The sequence below is a fragment of the Neofelis nebulosa genome, chromosome 10, assembly GCF_028018385.1.
Source record: "Neofelis nebulosa isolate mNeoNeb1 chromosome 10, mNeoNeb1.pri, whole genome shotgun sequence".
NCBI lineage: Eukaryota > Metazoa > Chordata > Mammalia > Carnivora > Felidae > Neofelis > Neofelis nebulosa.
Window position 1 is genome coordinate 63,332,797 of NC_080791.1, and position 17,094 is coordinate 63,349,890.

At 51.1% G+C, this 17,094-nt stretch overlaps 2 protein-coding genes across 2 annotated transcripts in view; both read right to left on the reverse strand.

Annotated features, from left to right (window-relative positions):
* TRIM3 (tripartite motif containing 3) lies at positions 1–16,252 on the reverse strand. Its single transcript, XM_058688069.1, has 11 exons — positions 16,122–16,252; positions 10,311–10,542; positions 9,936–10,087; positions 9,524–9,704; positions 8,533–9,265; positions 8,306–8,409; positions 2,610–2,777; positions 2,260–2,428; positions 1,934–2,004; positions 730–870; positions 1–581 (listed from the first exon to the last, which is right to left on the reverse strand). The coding sequence occupies exons 1-11, from the start codon at positions 16,250–16,252 to the stop codon at positions 429–431; spliced, it is 2,235 nt and encodes a 744-aa protein (XP_058544052.1). The 3' UTR covers positions 1–428.
* The window catches only part of ARFIP2 (ADP ribosylation factor interacting protein 2), a 15,696-nt gene continuing 14,778 nt past the window's right edge, over positions 16,177–17,094 (reverse strand). Inside the window, exon 8 of the mRNA XM_058688073.1 lies at positions 16,177–16,287. Coding sequence (XP_058544056.1) covers positions 16,258–16,287 — 30 coding nt within the window. The 3' untranslated portion in view covers positions 16,177–16,257. The remainder of the gene's footprint in view (positions 16,288–17,094) is intronic.

Genomic DNA, 17,094 nt, shown 5'->3' on the forward strand with positions numbered 1-17,094 from the left:
TCTTGGTGAACACATTTACTTAATATGGGGGGTGGGGTATTGCTGTCTCTGTCAGTGTGTATGGTGTGGTAGGGAGACAACCAGAGGGACTTTTGCCCTGGAGTGAGAGGCTGTTCTGGCCCCAGGCTGGGGGGTGGGGGGCAGACTGAGGGGACAGGACAGGCATGTAAGGTGGGGAGAGGGGGAACGGTGAAGCTCTGCACACATCCTTGGGACCACAGTCCAGGCCCACCCAGTCACCAAAGCAAGAACCGAATAAATAAAGTGCAACCGTGGGGTTGGGAGACGGGGAGAGGGAGGGCACTGGGCGCACCCACGCCCACAGCCCACATTCAGTGCTGCCAGGTCCGGCCCAACTCCCGGCCAGACCCTCTTGTCCAATCCCCCCATGTCTGTCCCTCCATGAGCCAGGCAGGGCCCCTGTGCAGCTACTGGAGGTAGCGATAAGCTTTAAAGCAGTGGTTGCCAGCATCGGCCACCACCACGTGTCCATCTGAGGTCAGTGCCAGGCCCTGGGGGCCATACAGTGGCTCTGCAGACGTGTTGATGTAGGACAGGAAGGAGCCAGAGCTGTCGAATACCTGGGGAATGAGTGGACAATGGAGGGAGAGGTGAGATCAGGTGGATGAGAGGCATTTGCAGGGGTGTGGCAGGGGAGTTGTGGGAGGGGGGGGCTGGTGCACGGAGCACAGCAGGAAGCCTCACCCCCATGCCATCCCTGGGCCTTACCTGGATGCGGCTGTTGCCCCAGTCGGCCACAATGATGTTCCCGTTGGAGTCGACTGCTACTCCTGTGGGGGCGTTGAACTGCCCATTGCCCTCTCCATGGGAGCCAAACTTGAAGAGGAACTCTCCGTCGGCAGTGTACACCTGGCAGGGGAAAGGTCTGGGGACTGGGGACCTGGCCTCGGGCAGAGCCTTCAAGGAGGGGAGGGTAAAGCCCCAGGGCTGGGGACCCCCACGTCTACAGCTCCAGCCCAGTTCTTCGTCCCAGGGTTCACATCCATGTTTCCCACTGCCTACTGAATAGGTCCAGTTAATGTACCTTGGGCTTATCAAACCTAACAGCTTAACTTCCCCGCGTTTTTTTTTTTCCTTTTTTTTTTTTTTAATGGCAATGCCCATCTGGCCATGAGTCGTTCTCAACTCCACCTTCTCCTCTGCTTGACGGCCAGTGAATTAACACAAATTGCTGATTCTCTCAAAACTGCACCCTACTGTATATATTGTCCCTGCAGCGGTCCTCAACATTTCTCATCTAGATTACTACAAAAGACAGATCATCCTGACACCAGTCTCACCCCAGCCAGAGTGATCGAAGACATAGCACTGCATTACCCCACTGCCTACAACCCTTCAGTGACTCCCCATAACTCTTAGGAAGAGAGCAAGCCCCTTAACAGGGTTCACAAGATTCATCCACACTTGATCCATACTCCCCTCTTCAAACCCAGTCTGAACTACTGGTGGTTTCTCGAACACACTGTTAAGGGTTCCCATCTCCAAATCTTGGCTCCTCTTGTCCTCCTTGCTTCAAATCCTTTCCTCCTTCTCTCCCTTCCGGTTAGTTCCCCTGCTGCTTTAGGTGGTTCTCAGTCTCACCTGAATCAATTGCTTCTACCATGCCCTCACACAGTGCCCTGCACTGCCCTACCACAGAATCTATCACATCATACTATAATATAATAATACACAGCAATATGCTGCTTTACCTCTCCCCTACTAAACCATAACAAAGAACACAGCATATTTGCTTTATTCATCGCTGTATCCCCAGCTTCTAGCATAGCACCTGGGACAAAGTAGCCATGCCATAAATGTTTATTGTTCAAATGAATGATCTCAAGGGGGGAAAATGGTGAGGGAGAGAGCAGTCTTGTGAAAGAGGAAAAGATGTCAGGACAGCGGTCATAGAGGGAAGAAAGACACTGACCTTCACTGAATGGTTATGGAAATCCGTCACTACAATCTCATTCTTGTTGTTTACAGCCACAAAATGGGGCCCTGAAAATACAAAGCAGTCTCTAGGACAGTAAAATGGGATACTGCGTGGGATGGAGAAGAATATCTGGGATGATAAAGCTGGGGCGTTGGAAAAGGGGTGGGGTCTCAGAGGCTGACAGGTATGGTACCAAGGTATAGTGAAGGGAGGGGGTCCTCTGGAGCCAAGATATAGGGGGGGTAGTTGGAGCTGGGGTATCCGGGGTAGTTCTCTGGGACTGGGGTATCAGAATAAATCTCTGAATTATTCCCCAATACCTGCAAAGTGGCGGTCAGTGGCACCACGGCCCCCAAAACGGCCAACCAGCTTGCCATTGGGCTGGAAAGTAAAGACGCAGCAAGACTTGTTGTCGACCACAATGATATGTCCATTCCGGTCTACGGCCACTCCTTTGGGGCCCATGAGACGGCCAGCTCCAATCTTGGTCTGGAAGAAGGGGATACCCATTAGGGCCTTTATCCTGCCTTGTCGGGAGAGTAGTCCCAGCCTGACACTAAAGGAGAACCTTGGGCTGGGGATGGTCAGACCCTGACCAGCAGGAGGCACTAGAATGGTCACCTGAGCTGGCCATTAGGAATGCAGAGCACAGTGACAGTAGGCCTCTCACCTTGAATTTGCCCTCAGGGGAGAAGATGCTGACCCAACGGTTGTCATAGTCTGCCACAATAATGTCTCCATTGGTGTCCACTGCCACACCTGTAGGGCGCTGCAGCTGCCCAGGTGAGCGCCCTCGGACCCCAAAGCGGAACTTGAACTGGCCTTCATTGGAGAAAACCTGGAGCAGAGGAGCAAGGGAGGGAGCGGGGAGGAGGGGAGAGACTGTGGGCACAGAGGGAAGGGAGCAAGATCCTGAGGGAGGAGACCCCCCCCTTTCATTCAGTCATTCAACAAACATTTACCAACACCATGCTGGGGGTACAGTGAAGAATCAGACAAGGCCGCAGACCTGAGGTGACATGTAGCACAGGTATGAACAGGGCTCTAAGAATATGAGAGGGAATATGGGGCACCTGGGTGGCTCAGTCAGTTAAGCATCCTCCTTCATCTTAGGTCACTATCTCATGGTTCGTGGGTTTGAGCCCCGCATTGGGCTCTGTGCTGACAGCTCGGAGCCTGGAGCCTGCTTCAGATTCTGTATCTCCCTCACTCTCTACCTCTCCCCTGCTCACACTCTGTCTCTTAAAAAAAAAAAAAAAAAAGAATACGAGAGAGATGAGGGGGACTGGCCAGGAAAGGCTCTGAAAGATGAATATCTGAGCTAATAGCCTAATAAAGATGCCAAGAGATGAACCAAAGCTGGCCAGTAAAGGAGGTGGAAAGGCACTTTAAGCAGAGTCAACAGTGTGTGAAAGGCACAGGGTCCAGTATGGGCACTGCTCGTCCAGTGAGGCTGGATTGCAGGGAGCACTCCCATGAACAGCGGGAGTAAAGTTCCCCCTGGGTATAATGAGAATTCACTGAAAATTTCTGGGCAGAGGAGTGACAAGATGAGATCTGCTTTTGTGGTATAACAAGAAATATATTTGGTCTTTGTCCCCAGTGCTTGGCACTCTTGGAATTTCCTGATTAATAGGATTGTCTTTTGTCATTCACAAGGAGCCCCTTGTGACTTAGGTGACTTAGGGTGGGGCCCCTATGAAGCTTCAGGATGAGGCTGGTCACCAGAAAGACCTGATGATTAAAGGGTTGGAACTTTCAGCCCTATCCACCAACCTCTGAGAAGGAGAAGAGGGGAATGGTACAGATCTGAAGTGCCTCCATGTTGGTGCCAGGAGGGTGGCACACCCCAATTCCACAGGGACCAAAGTTCCTGCAGTAGTGACTCTTCCAGACCTCACCCTCTGTACTTCCCTATCTGGCTGTTCGTCTGTATGCTTTATAGTATCTTCTGTAGTAAACTGGTAAACGGAATAAAATGCTCCTCTGAGTTCCATGAGTCACTCTAGCAAATTAATAGAACCTGAGGAGGGGGTCATATGACACTCCAATTTATAGCTGATCAGTAAGAAGCACAAGTAACAACCCAGACTTGTGACTGGCATCTGATGTGAGGGCAGTCTTGTGGGAAGTGATGCTATCTCTATAGGTAAACAGTGTCAAAACGGAGTTAAATTTGCAGGACACCTGGTCAGTGTCCACTGAGAGTTGCTTGGTGGTATTGAAAAAACCACATGGGCGCTTTTAAGAAAGAGCACTCTGGCTGCAGGGAGGGGTCAACACTGGACACTGGCTGGGTAGCCAGAGGCACTGCACTAGTCCAGGTGAGAAGTGATGATGGCTTTGACCAGGGTACTTGCTGGAGTGAAGATGGACTCAGGAGACATGGGAGGAAGACAACAGGACTTGGTAGCACACAAGAAAGGGCAGGGTGGTGGACAAGGATGAGCACATCCAGGCCAAGGGGCTGACAAGGTAACCTTCCTCCTGGACAGAGTGAACCTTCTGACCTTTTCCCCTCTCCTACCTTCTCTCTTAGCCACCCAACATACTCAGGTCTTCCCATCCTTCAATTCTCCCTCCCTCTATAGCCTCTTGCTTCTCCTTCACAGCCAAAACATCACTCACTACACAAGTCTCACATGCTCTGCTTTGTTATAGACTCTAGGGACACAAGATGAGTCAGAGCCAGGAGCAGCCTTGGGGAACGCAAGTTCTGGGCCTTGCCCTTGCTCTTCCATCCAGACCTGCTCCCCCTAAGTGGGCTAGACTCCCTGCCCCTGCTCCATCTCTCATGCCTTCAGGGCTGTTTGAACTAGTCCTCCCTCCTGATGTGGACTTCTATCATGCCCTCAGCTGACAGGCCAGCACAGCCCGGGGTCTGCCCTGGTCCCCTGTGGCAGGCCAGCACTAGCTAGCACGAGAGGGAGGCACCATCTTGCAAGAGGGACTAAAGGTGCTGCCAGATCAGCAGTGAGGCTGCACATGTGCCTCCTCCAGTCTGAACAGCTCAGTCTCCAGCTCAACGCTGAGGCTTGGAGTAGGGGTGAGGGGGAATGGAGTAGGCTCTTCCCATCCTATCCTATCCCACCCCTGACACCTAGCCAACTCCTACTCATCTTTTGATTCTTAGAAATTTCCAGGTCGCTTCTTCAGAAAAGCCTTTAATGACCAACTCCAGCCCTTAAATCAATATATACGCATAAAGGTAGGCCTCCATGATACATGCTTTACAGTTCTTTTGCTAACAAATGACACTTCTGGAACTAACTGCTAAACACCCTTGTCTCCAAAGGATGTAAGCCTCAGGTGGAACAGGGACTGTCTGCCTTATTTGTTACTGCATTTGCAGCACTGGTACAGCAACAAGTACATGAATTCCTCAGCTCAAGCTCAGACAGAACTGGCCATCCCCACTAGGGTGCCACACAGCCATATCACACTCAACATGTGTGCAAGAGAATTCATCAACTTATACCCAGGCCTGCTCCTGAAAGGCAGCACCAGCTACCCGGTGCACCAAGTCCTGCCGTTCTTGACCCCTTCTTCTCCTTTGACATGTGATGGCCCTTATCACCTGACACATTGGTTTTCTTAACCTCTCTAGAATCTGCTGGTGCCCTAGTCTGGTCCTTAACATCTCTCTCCTATACCACAGTAGCACTAAGTAACTTCAGGATCTGAGTCTAGTTGAGGGGAGACAGACTAATAAAACGAAACAAAACAAAACAAACTAGTGATTCTGGTAAAGTATGAAAAATGTGACAGCAAAGGTGGAGGGAACTCAAAGGAGAATGTGATTAATATTCTTCCTGAAGGAAACGAGGAAGTCTTCACAGAAGAGCTGATAAAATTTCTGGACTAAGATGATTACACACGGATATAATATATACAAATAAAATTCTTTTTTTTTTTTTTCAACGTTTTTTATTTATTTTTGGGACAGAGAGAGACAGAGCATGAACGGGGGAGGGGCAGAGAGAGAGGGAGACACAGAATCGGAAACAGACTCCAGGCTCCGAGCCATCAGCCCAGAGCCTGACGCGGGGCTCGAACTCACGGACCGCGAGATCGTGACCTGGCTGAAGTCGGACGCTTAACCGACTGCGCCACCCAGGCGCCCCACAAATAAAATTCTTCATTCAAAATCACAAAATATTTTTCCCTTCTGTCAGCTGATGCTGATTCAGCACAATGAAGGGATTTGTCTCAGCTGTCACCACAGACCGTCCAAAGGAGGAAAAGTTCACAAGGTCACAAAACCTCACTGTTTGGGAAGTGAAGTGGGAAGGCAACATCCACCTGGGGCCCGGTCCATACCAAGCTGGGGGACCCCAAAATAAAAGAAGCAGAAACTCAGCTCGGGGATCTGAGAGTCCAGGTCCTAGTGGTTATGCTGCTGGGGTGCTGATGGGAGTAGGAATGAGAAGGAGGGCTGCCACAGGAGTGGCGGGTGTCTGGAGGGGAGGGGGGCTGCTCCAGGCCCTCTTTCTCAATTCCCCAGCCCCTCATCAGGGAGACAAAGCAACATGCATCTTTGTGTGCATGCGAGCACTCATGTGTGTGCACACTTGGGCAGGCTTCCCAAATCTCAGCTCTTGTGCCAGAAGGCATCCCTGGCATAAGAAGAAGGAAAAGAACTAGAAGGTGAAGGGTGGGACTGAGTAGGGACCTGGCACCAGCCCTACTCACCTCATCCCTCCCTCGCTATCTGGGCTGGACCCAAATGCTGCCATGTGCTACCCTGCACCTCTTCATTCCTCTGCTCTTAGGAATAGCAGAGGAATCAAAGCAGGTGGGACAGTACAGGGAATGTGGTCATGGAAAAGTTCCTGGCACCTTCAGCCTGCTACATGGAAAGCAGGGGTTGGGAGGAGCTGACACTAAGGTGACAGACCTTTGGCAGAGCTGGAAGTGTGACAGGGGTACTCAGTCAGGGTTAGGAAGGACTTTAAACGTATAGGTGTAGGGGGGCACCTGGTGGCTCACGTTGGTTGGACGTCTGACATCAGCTTAGGTCATGATCTCGTGGTTTGTGGGTTCGAACCCCGCATCAGGCTCTGTGCTGACAGAGCCTGCTTTGGATTCTGTGTTTCCCTCTCTCTCTGCCCCTCCCCACTCATGCTCTGTATCTCTCCCTTTCAGATATAAATAAACATTAAAAACATTTTAAATGTATAGGTGTAGTGAAGTAAGAATCCTCAAGAAAAGTTTTGCCACCTGATACAATGTTTGCAAGAACTGAATGAAGTGCATGGTAGTTAGAAACAATCCTGCACAGGATAAAATTAAAATTCCACAGCATCCTCTCTAAAACCATTTACAACGCTACCTCAGCTACTGGGCTTCTAATAGTAATCCACCTCTAGCCGGCTGGGATCCTTCCAGTTCCCTGAACAACCTCCTCCAGCACTTTCCCACCTCCTGGCTTTTGTTTACAGTCTCCACCTGGACAACGATATTTTTAACAATAGCTAACATTAGAAGGTTCACCAGGTGTCACGCACAGTGCATTATGTCATTTTAATGCTCCCAGCAACTCCATGAGGTATTCTTTTCCTAATTTTACACATGAGTTCTCAGAAGCTAGGGAGGTCACATGACTTGTCAGTAAGTGGCAGAGCTAGGATTCAAGCCCAGGTGTCTGGTTTCAGAGCCTGAGCTTTTAACTGCTATACCGTGTTTGCCAAGCTGGTGCCTGTCACTAGGCTCTGGGCTCACTCTATGGAATACAGAGAGAAAACCACGCTTCCTGGCTTTAAGGAGCTCAAAGCACAGCACAGCCACGTCCATTTGTATGGCAGATGCTTGAATCAGGTATGTGAGAGACTGGGAGCACGGAGAGCAGGACCACCTGTGAGGTTACACTGCAGCCTCTGGAAGACACTTCTTTTCACAAGTTACCCCCATTTGGGGGTAGCCAAACCAGATGTTTGCAGAGACCCACACAGACACTCTGGAGCCAGGCTGGCATGAGAAGGAAGCAGGGGAGGGCAGAGCCTGCATCCTGACCACGTAAAGGGGAGTAAGTAAGCCAGCCAGGTGGAGGCTCAAATGGAGACAGAGGGGTGTGAAGAATGAACCAGATATTCGGAGTCCAGGAGCTGGTCTGGCCTGAGCCCCAGCCTGGGAGGTAGAGGCTGCAAGCACAGGAACACCCTGGGGCCTAACTGCCAGGGTATTGGATAGTGTCGCCAGTGGAAGTGGGTGGGTGCGGGGTGGTGCTATGATTCATTGCTCTTTAAGGACTGATACTATCTTTAAGGACTGGTTCACCTTTCAGGAGGTGACCTGTACCCTGTTTTTTCAGGAGGCTATAGTTTGAGAACCTTTATTGGTTCAGAGGAGAGCAGGAAAGATGTTTACCTGGATACACTGATTGTTGCTGTCTGCTACCACTATGCGTCCGCTGCTAGCTGCCGACACGCCCTGTAAATTGGTGAATTCACCCTTCTCCCTTCCTCGACTTCCTGTGGGGAAGGCAGGGGAGGGGGGGGAAAAAGAATTCACTCTTAGGTCATTTTGAGCCTCCCTCCCAGATCTACCCTGCCCACTGCCCGCCCCCATCTGGCTCAGCCCTCAGCCATCTGTACCAACTCGGAAGACAAGTTCGTCCTCAATGGGGTTGTCCTTCCGTTTGCCACCCGTGCTGTACATGGAGCTGGGCCTGCGCACCGCCTTCTGGCGTACGTGGCTGCCGGGGCCGCCGGGGGACTTGACGCGGCGCTTGACGTCGTCTGGGGAAGGTGGCAGGTCTCCAGGACGCAGGGCACGCACGCGGAAAGGGCTGCCACGCACAGGCTGGCCGTAGAGCAGCACTGAGAGGAACAGCTCACCTTCAGTGCGTGCCGTGTACACCAGCTCATACGTGCCGTTCTTGTGGTCCACCACCGGCACAGGAAGGCGCGTGCCGTCGGGGCCCGTGATCTCCGCGCGCAGCTCCGCGCTGCCTGTGCGCACCAGCCTCCCATCCTTGTCTTTGGTAGTGACGGTGAGTGAGGCGGGCTGGCCCACTAGCGCCTGGCGCAGGCCCTCGCCGGTGGCCACGGTCTCATGTGCAGTGGCACTCGTGGTGAGCAGCGCGCCGAGATTGAGCACCGATCGCCGCAGCCCATCAACTTCGAGGACCAGTTCCAGCTGCGCGTTCTCATGTGGCCGCTCGGGGAAGGCCTGAGCCGCCAGCGCGGCCAGCCGCTCTCGCATGTGCTTGCGCACCAGCAACACCTCCGGGGCCGAGCCCAGACGCAGGGCTTGTTCCGCGAAGCTGCAGCTGCTGCCGATATGTTCCTGCCCCTGACGCAGTGTGTCTAACTGGGTCTGCAACACCTGAGGAGGGGACAGGGGAAGGTTGGTCGCGCAGAGAGGGTCTCTGTGATTCCTTAGGAACTTACGGTACTATAGCATGAAAGAATTGCAAGGTGAGTATGGGCAGGAGACCGATACCGCGGTACCAATGGGACCGTGTCGGGAGGCAGAACGTATAGTCTAGGGAAAGGGTTGCCCAGGTGTGGAAAGCAGAGAAAGCGTGGAGGCAATACAGCCATGTCACAGTGGGTGGTGGTAGGGAAGGGTGAACACACGCACCTTCTGCTTGGCCCCACAAATGGCCTCCAGGTCGCTGACCAGAGCCTGCTTGCGCTGTTGCAGCGCCTGTTCCAGGTCCTCGAAGGCTGCGCTGATCTGGGCCAGGGCCTCTGCTTTGCGCTCCTGCAGCTGCTGGCTGATGCCCCCCACTAAGGCGATAGCTGCGGACAGCTGTGGCAGTCTGGGGAAGGGAAACATCTCATACCCGGGTTGCTTGAGGATGCCCTCACCAAACCGGTCCTTTTCAGGGGGCACCCTATACTGTGCCCTCTAGGAGATGCCCTACCTCAACCTCCCTGCCTTCCCTAAGAATTTTATTTCTAGCCTCCCCAACGTCCCTCCCCTTCCCCGATGCCCCGGTTGAGACGCTCGCCCATGGCCCCCCCAGCCCAGGTCCCCAGCAGGCTCCTACCGGCCGCGCACCGCCTCGAGCTGGCGCTGCAGGGCCGCCTTGTGCTGCTCCACCACATCGCGCAGCAGCACGGTGCCGTGCTCTCGATGCTCCCCCGCGCGGCACTCGCCGCACATGGCCGTCTCGCAGGCCTCACAGTAAAACTCCATCGTCTGGTGGCATAAGCACTCCAGTCAGGCAATGGCTACACCCCAAGCTTCTTTGTCTTCTCCCCTCCCCATCTGCCCTCCTTGCCCCTTGCCTTCCAGGTGCATCCCCTACCTGGACCACTCATCCAGAGAAACACCCTCTCACCCACGGCCACTCAGCCCCTCCCCCAACCTCTCCTCCCCCTCCACCCCAAGTCCTGGCCTCACTGGGCCTGCTTGGGCCCACCTTGCCTTCATGGTTGGGGCAGGAGAGGGGGCGGCCAGCCACCGCGCTGAGGGGGTGGGGGTCCTCGGGGTCGTGGGCCCCATCAGGTGCCTGCTGCATGGCCTCCATGAGGCTACTGATGAAGAAGTTGTTCTGCAGTGCGGAGACACCCTGCTCGGGGAGGATGGACGTCTGCCGACACACCGGACATGACAGCGTCAGGCTCTGGGCAGGGATGTAGTTCTGGAGGCATCTGACCAGGGAGGAGGGGGAGTCAAAGGAAGGAGGGGTGGGCAAACAGTGTATCCCTCCTCATGCCGTCCAAGGATGCCAATCCTTCTTGCAATTGTACACTTCATTTTGAAACCTCTCTGGTTGGCACGTACATCTTGTCCTGCCAACGGGTGTAAAAGGCCTCACCTTTCACAATTGAGTAGAAACACATCCCTGATCTCTCTCAGGAGAGCAGACAGATCTGCATTCCTCACAGTGTGTACAAACACAGGCTCACCTTCCACAGGTGTTTACAAACCCTTCTCATAGAAAATGTGCAACTAGCCCCTCCCCCCATTAAGTCATTAAACATTTACTGCCTACTCTTGCCAAATTTGTGCAAAGCTCTAGCAATACAAAGATAAAACACGGTGCCTATCTCTAAAATACTTCCAAATCTACAGAGAAAAAAAAAGTCACAGAAAGAGTTTAGAGAAGTAAATAGTATAATGATAAGGGCATGGGTCCTGGAGTTAGGCTGTTTGGGTTCAATTCTTAGGTCAGTCATCTATTATACTGCATGACCCCTGACAAGTTACTTAACTTTTATGAGCCAAGGATCCTTGCTTTGTAAAATGGAGACAGCACAGACTTCACAGGGTGCTCGAGGGAGGATTAAATATGAAGTGCTCACATGCTGACTCATGGCAACCACTATATATTGCAGGGTATTATATTATTTATTATTAACATAAAGAAGACTGTACATGCAGTGATAAGGAAATGCACAGAAGGGGCATCTGGCCCAGGGTGGGAGAAGAGAACAGCCAGGAAAAGCTTCAGAAGAAGTGTTGTAAGCTAAATCTTCCTGGATAAATCATTGTTAACCTAACCAAAGAGAAGTGCAGGGAGAAGAGGAAGAGTGTTCCAGACACAGAAGGTGGCCAGAAACAGCATCATGTAAGTAGGGAAGCAGTCTGCGATGGATGGAGACCAAGTCCAAGGCAAGAAATGTAAGAGAAGTCTGGAGAGAGAGGCAGGGGCCAGTCATGGAGGGCCACATGGGCCACATGAGGAACTTAGAAATTATCCCAATAGCAATAGGGAGCAGTAGGAGCATGGTACAGCCAGGTTTACATTTTATCCTCCTCATTGCCTCTGTGTGGAGAATAAACTTGAACATGGTGAGACAGCAGACAGGGTATGGTAGCATCATCATCATCATCATCCAGTTGCCATTAAGTACTAAGTGCTGGGTGCTATGCTTTGTGCTTTATGTTTATGTTAATACACTAAAAAAGGGTGAGTCATCCAAGGTAACAAAGCTAGTGAGCACTGGAGCCTGGATTCAAATCCAAGACAAAACATGTGTTTAGCCAAGATACTCTTGCAATCATCTTGTAAAAGATCTTGCGGTAGATGAGAAAAACCTGGAATTAGGCAGTAGCAGTGTAGACTATGAGCTGGTACAAATTTAAGAAGTATTTAAGAAGTAAAGCGGTGGGAGGTGTTAGCTCTGAGTAGATATGGAGAGTGAGAGATGAGTCTTGGTTGACTCCCAGATTCCTAGCTTAGAGGACTGAGTGGATGGTGGTAACAATCACTAAGATGAGAAACACAGAAAAAGGAGTGGTTTATAAAGGCTTTCAGCTTTGACCTGGAACAGTGGGACATCCAGGAGGTGAGGTGCAGCAGACAGTTGGGGAAAAGGCAGGTTACAGAGAGATGGGGATGCCATCAACACTGAGAAGGCCTCTGTAGCCACAGAAGAGGTTGAGATCAGCCCAAAAGTTGGATTCAGTGCCAAGAGCAGTGCAGAGCACACAGGAAATACTGAACAAGGAGAGCAGAGGAACCAGTAGAGAGGTAAGAGGAGAGACACTGTCAAGACAGCAAAGAGACTAGTGCATTTCCAGAAGGAGGGAAGAAGCAGTCATCGGTGTCAGAAACAGCTGAGGAGTCGGGGTAGGAAAGGATTGGAAAATGCCCCCTGAATTTGGCCAGCGTGAGAGTACTTTCGTCTGTAAGGAAAACTGGGTGAGTGAGTGTGGGGTAGGGGTGGGGGGGAGGAGAGCTTGACTGCTGCCAGTTGAAGAATGAATGGGAGGTTGGGAGTTTGGGGAAGAAGGGGAATGAAGGACTGCTTGGCCGCTAGCTGGGACAAAGGGACAAAGAAGAGTTCTTATCTGTTTGTAATGGGAGCCTTGAGCATGTTTATGCATTGAGAAGCCAGTAGAGAGGGAGACATAGAAGAGACAAGAAGTGTGGACAGGTCTCTGAGAGGGGGTAATGGTTCAGGTTGGCTGAAGAGGCCATCCTGTGAATGGGGGAAGAGAGAAAGAGAGGTGAATGCACTTGAGCACAGGGGTGAAGTTAGACACCATGCTTCACTCGCCTCAGGCAAGATCAGCTGTTGAGAGTGAAGGAGGGGTTCAGGAGACTGGTGAGGGCTGGGATTAGTCACTGGAGGGAGGACGAGAGACAGCTTGCTAGAAACACACAGACTGTGGCTGTGTTGGGAGACCATGAATCTGTGGAGGGAAGATCTGCATGGTGCACACTTTCCCATATCCTCAGTCTCTCCTCTTAATGTTCTCTATACCTCTGAATCTGCATTAATTAATTTTTATTTATTTAACAAACATGATGTGCCAGGCACGATTCTAAGTGCTTCACAAATATTAACTTATTTGTGACCTAGTTTTCCCTGCAGTCCTCTCAAGTATAGAGTGGCTTGTCTCACATTCCACATTCCTTAGGGCCAGGTGGGGTTGAGTCCTCCCTGCCCCCAACTGGGACATTTCTATTCTTCTTGGAAGCTCAAGCCTTCTGTCTCTACCACCCCTCCTGTTATTATCTCCACTGACCTCATGGGTGCTTCCCCAGTTACTGAAGTCTTTTTTCTGGCTCACTCTCTTCTTCTGTTACTGCCACCCCCCCAATAGGCCCTCCATCCATGCACTCCTGCCATCATTCTCAGAGGCTCTGACATCCACGACGTGACCCATCCACCAACAGGATCTCTTAATTCCTTGACCTCCTCACACCCAGTAATCTTTTCCTCCACTTCACCTCAGCTGTCTATTCCCATGCTTCCCCCACCTCCTGTTTCTCATCTCCAGTCACTGCATCAACCCTGAAATCTGAATTTCAGCCAAAATACTTGCAAACTCATCAAGACCTCCTTCCTATGTGTTGAGCATACCTGGCTTACACTACCTTCCTAACTGGTTTCCTCTTTCCATTCTTGCTCCTCTGTAATCTATTCTCTGGACAGCAGCCAGAGTGAGCTTTAAAAATCTAATTTATCTCACATTATTTCCCTGCCTTAAAAAAAAAAAAATCTCTTCCCATCGTTTCCCATTGTGTTTAAAAATAAAATCTAAACACTTCCCTAAAACCAAGTTCCTCCATGAGTTGTCCTGATGCTTTTGGACCTCACTTCATCCTCCTCTTTCAGCCACACTCGCTTCTTTTGATCTCTGAACATGCCCAGTCTACTCCTTCCTGAAGGCCTTGGCATGGGTTTTTCCCATTGCCTGGAGCAATCTGCAAGTCTGTCTCCTCATCCTTGGGTCTGAGGTCAAATGTCACCTCCTCAGGGAAGCCTTCCCTGATGACTCTATGTAGAAGAGCCCCTGGCCCAACCATCCCCACACACTCTGTTTATTTCCTGCAAAGCACTTAGCACAAGCTGTGACTCTCCTGTTGGATTGTTTGCTTGCTTACTGTCAGTCACCATCCACTAGAGCATAAGCTCTTTGAGAGCAGGGACCAAGAGATAAATGAATGAGTAGTAATTAACAGTGAAGGCCCTACAATCAAACCTGGATTCAGACCTTGGCTACTTACTTACTAGAGAGCCTCAGAAATACTTCTTAATTACTCAGTGGCTCTGAACCCTAGTTTACTCCCCTGTAAAATGGGGGTAATAAAGTATCTATTGTGAGGATTAAGTAATTCAATGCATGTATATCAGCTAGCCAGTCCCTGACAAATAATAAGCAATCAATACATGGTAGCTACTACTATCATAATTTCTCAGGCACTAGTTTTCTCCAGGAGTTGTCAGTGATCTGGGCCTATGAGGAGGCACAGAGATGTCCAATTACAGTTCTGATCCAGTTTTGAACGTTTGCTGCATAGGTTCTGAAAAGAACAAAGACCTGAGGGAACCATGGCAGCCAATCAGATGGTCAGCCATCCCAGGGGGAAGGGATGGAGCTGGCAGCTGGGAAAAGGAAGAGTTGAGGGGGCTAGGCGTCTACACCCACTCAAAGATGCCATAGTGGGAGTGGAGTAATGGGAGCCAGGAGTGGGATGCCAGAGTTATGACCACAGAAGTGATATTATTCTGGGTGATAGCAAGGTCCAGGCACAACTAGGAGAAAGTATGACTGAGGTGGTAAGGAGGATGTTCCTGGAGAAACAGTCGAGAACCAAGAGGCCAAAGTGAGTCGTGAAGCCATGCAGGTTGATGGAAGAGCTTGGAATAGGCCAGAAGGCTGAGAGTGTTTCCAGCTGACAAAGGAGAGAGAGCAGCAGAGCTGAAATCTTAAAGAGCATGGGGGTGAGGGGGCACTGGAAGGGGAGCAGCGTCCCTGTGGCAGAGCCAGCTTTCCACGAAGGTAGGAATCAGCGGGAAGGTGTGGGTGGAGGCAGTGGCAAGAAGACCCAGGGACCAAAGTCTCTCAGGGTAAAGGCAGAGTTCCCTAACAGGTGTACAAAGCCCCTGTAGTATGGGCCCCACCTGCCTGTCTGGCTTCACCCTCACCACCTCAGTCACACTTGTGCTCCAGACTCACCTGGCTTCCTCCAGGCCCTCTTACCTGACACATTTCCTCAAGCCACACGCCTTTTCTCCCGTTCTTCCTTCTGCCTAGGATGCTTGTAGCGCTCCCTTCGCTTAGCTAACTTAGTGCACCCTTCACTATAGTGCACCCTCTGCATCACACCTTAGGTAAGCCTTCCCTCATTCTCCACCCTATAATAGATCCTACCTAAACTCTCATATCTTAGCACTTCAGGTGCAGCATTATGAAGGGGGCAATACTTACATTTATCTATAGTCTGGCTGTATGATCCTTTGATCACTGGCTTTCTGTTTAACTATACTCTAAAAGCAAGTATGATACCTGTTTCCTTATCATACCCAATGCCTGGGACAGGTCTGGCACATAGAAATGCTCAATAAATAATATTTGTTGAATGAGTAAATAATGGATAAAGCCTAAAGGGGGTGGTTGCCTTTCACTCAGCGCCTCAGAACAACCATGAAGATAAGCAGGGAAGGAAGGACAGGCCTTCTTCTATCCTCCCACTGGTGACAAACTCTTCTGAGGCTGCAGCTTGTTGAGAGTCTGGGCTCTGTTTGATTTCTCTGATGGTGTTGAAAGCTGCCTTGGTTTGGGAAGGGGCAGAGACCACAGCCCAGTGTTAGCAGCTTCTGGTCCTCTCTCACACGTTCTTGCACCAAACCCTCACCTCCTGCAGTTTGGGGTACATCTGCTCCCCTACATGTATACCCATTTTCCTCACCTCCTATAGGTTAATACATGCACCCCCTCTCAGGGGAGGTGGCAAGGTCCTCATCGCTCCCTGGTACACACACCCTCTCACCTCTCACAAAACGTGTGCAGGCAAGGCAGGACCTTGGGGCACCGGTACCGATCCAGGCAGATGCTGCACACCAGAAACTGCTTGTCCATTGGCTGGACCTCTGGGCCAGGGCTGTCCTCCCTCTTCGCCATGGTGTTCACGGATGACTCCTACCACTCACACCAGCCTGTGTACAGAGACATGGTCAGTTCTAGGGAAGCTCACATTTCCTCTCCTCACCTAATCTCACCACTCAAATCCCCTGCAGAGAACTAACCCCATTTCTTTCCAGACAGAGGCAGAACAGGCAGTGATTGGGAGGGAACAGGGTGAGGGAGGTGGGCTGAGTGACCACTGAGCATGGTGCTCTGGTTAAAACCACAGACTTAGGGGCGCCTAGGTGGCTCAGTCGGTTAAACGTCCGACTTCGGCTCAGGTCACGATCTCGCGGTCCGTGAGTTCGAGCCCCGCGTCGGGCTCTGGGCTGATGGCTCAGAGCCTGGAGTCTGCTTCTGATTCTGTGTCTCCTTCTCTCTCTGCCCCTCCCCCGTTCATGCTCTGTCTCTCTCTGTCTCAAAAATAAATAAAACATTTAAAAAAAATTAAAAAAAAGAACCACAGACTTAGGGTTAGACTGAGTTTCAAACCCAGCTCAGCCTCTTACCAGCTATGTGACCTTGGGCAATTCATACAACCTCTCTGAGCCTCAGTCTCCTGATTTGGAATTATGGGAATAATCCATACCTCAAATGGATGTTTTGAGAATCTGCGATAGTGCTTATTGAGTACATAGTACAAGGATGCCCACTTTCAATGACACACCCATCTTTCACTTCCTCTGCCTTCCCCGAACCTCATCCTACTGAGTCTCTCCTGTGATACAACAACAGCCTCCTAACTGGTATCCGTGTTTCCTTGCTTGTGCATTCTCACCTATCTCCCTTGCAGCTAGACCAAGGCTCCTAAAACACAGGTTCTATCTTGTCACTTACTC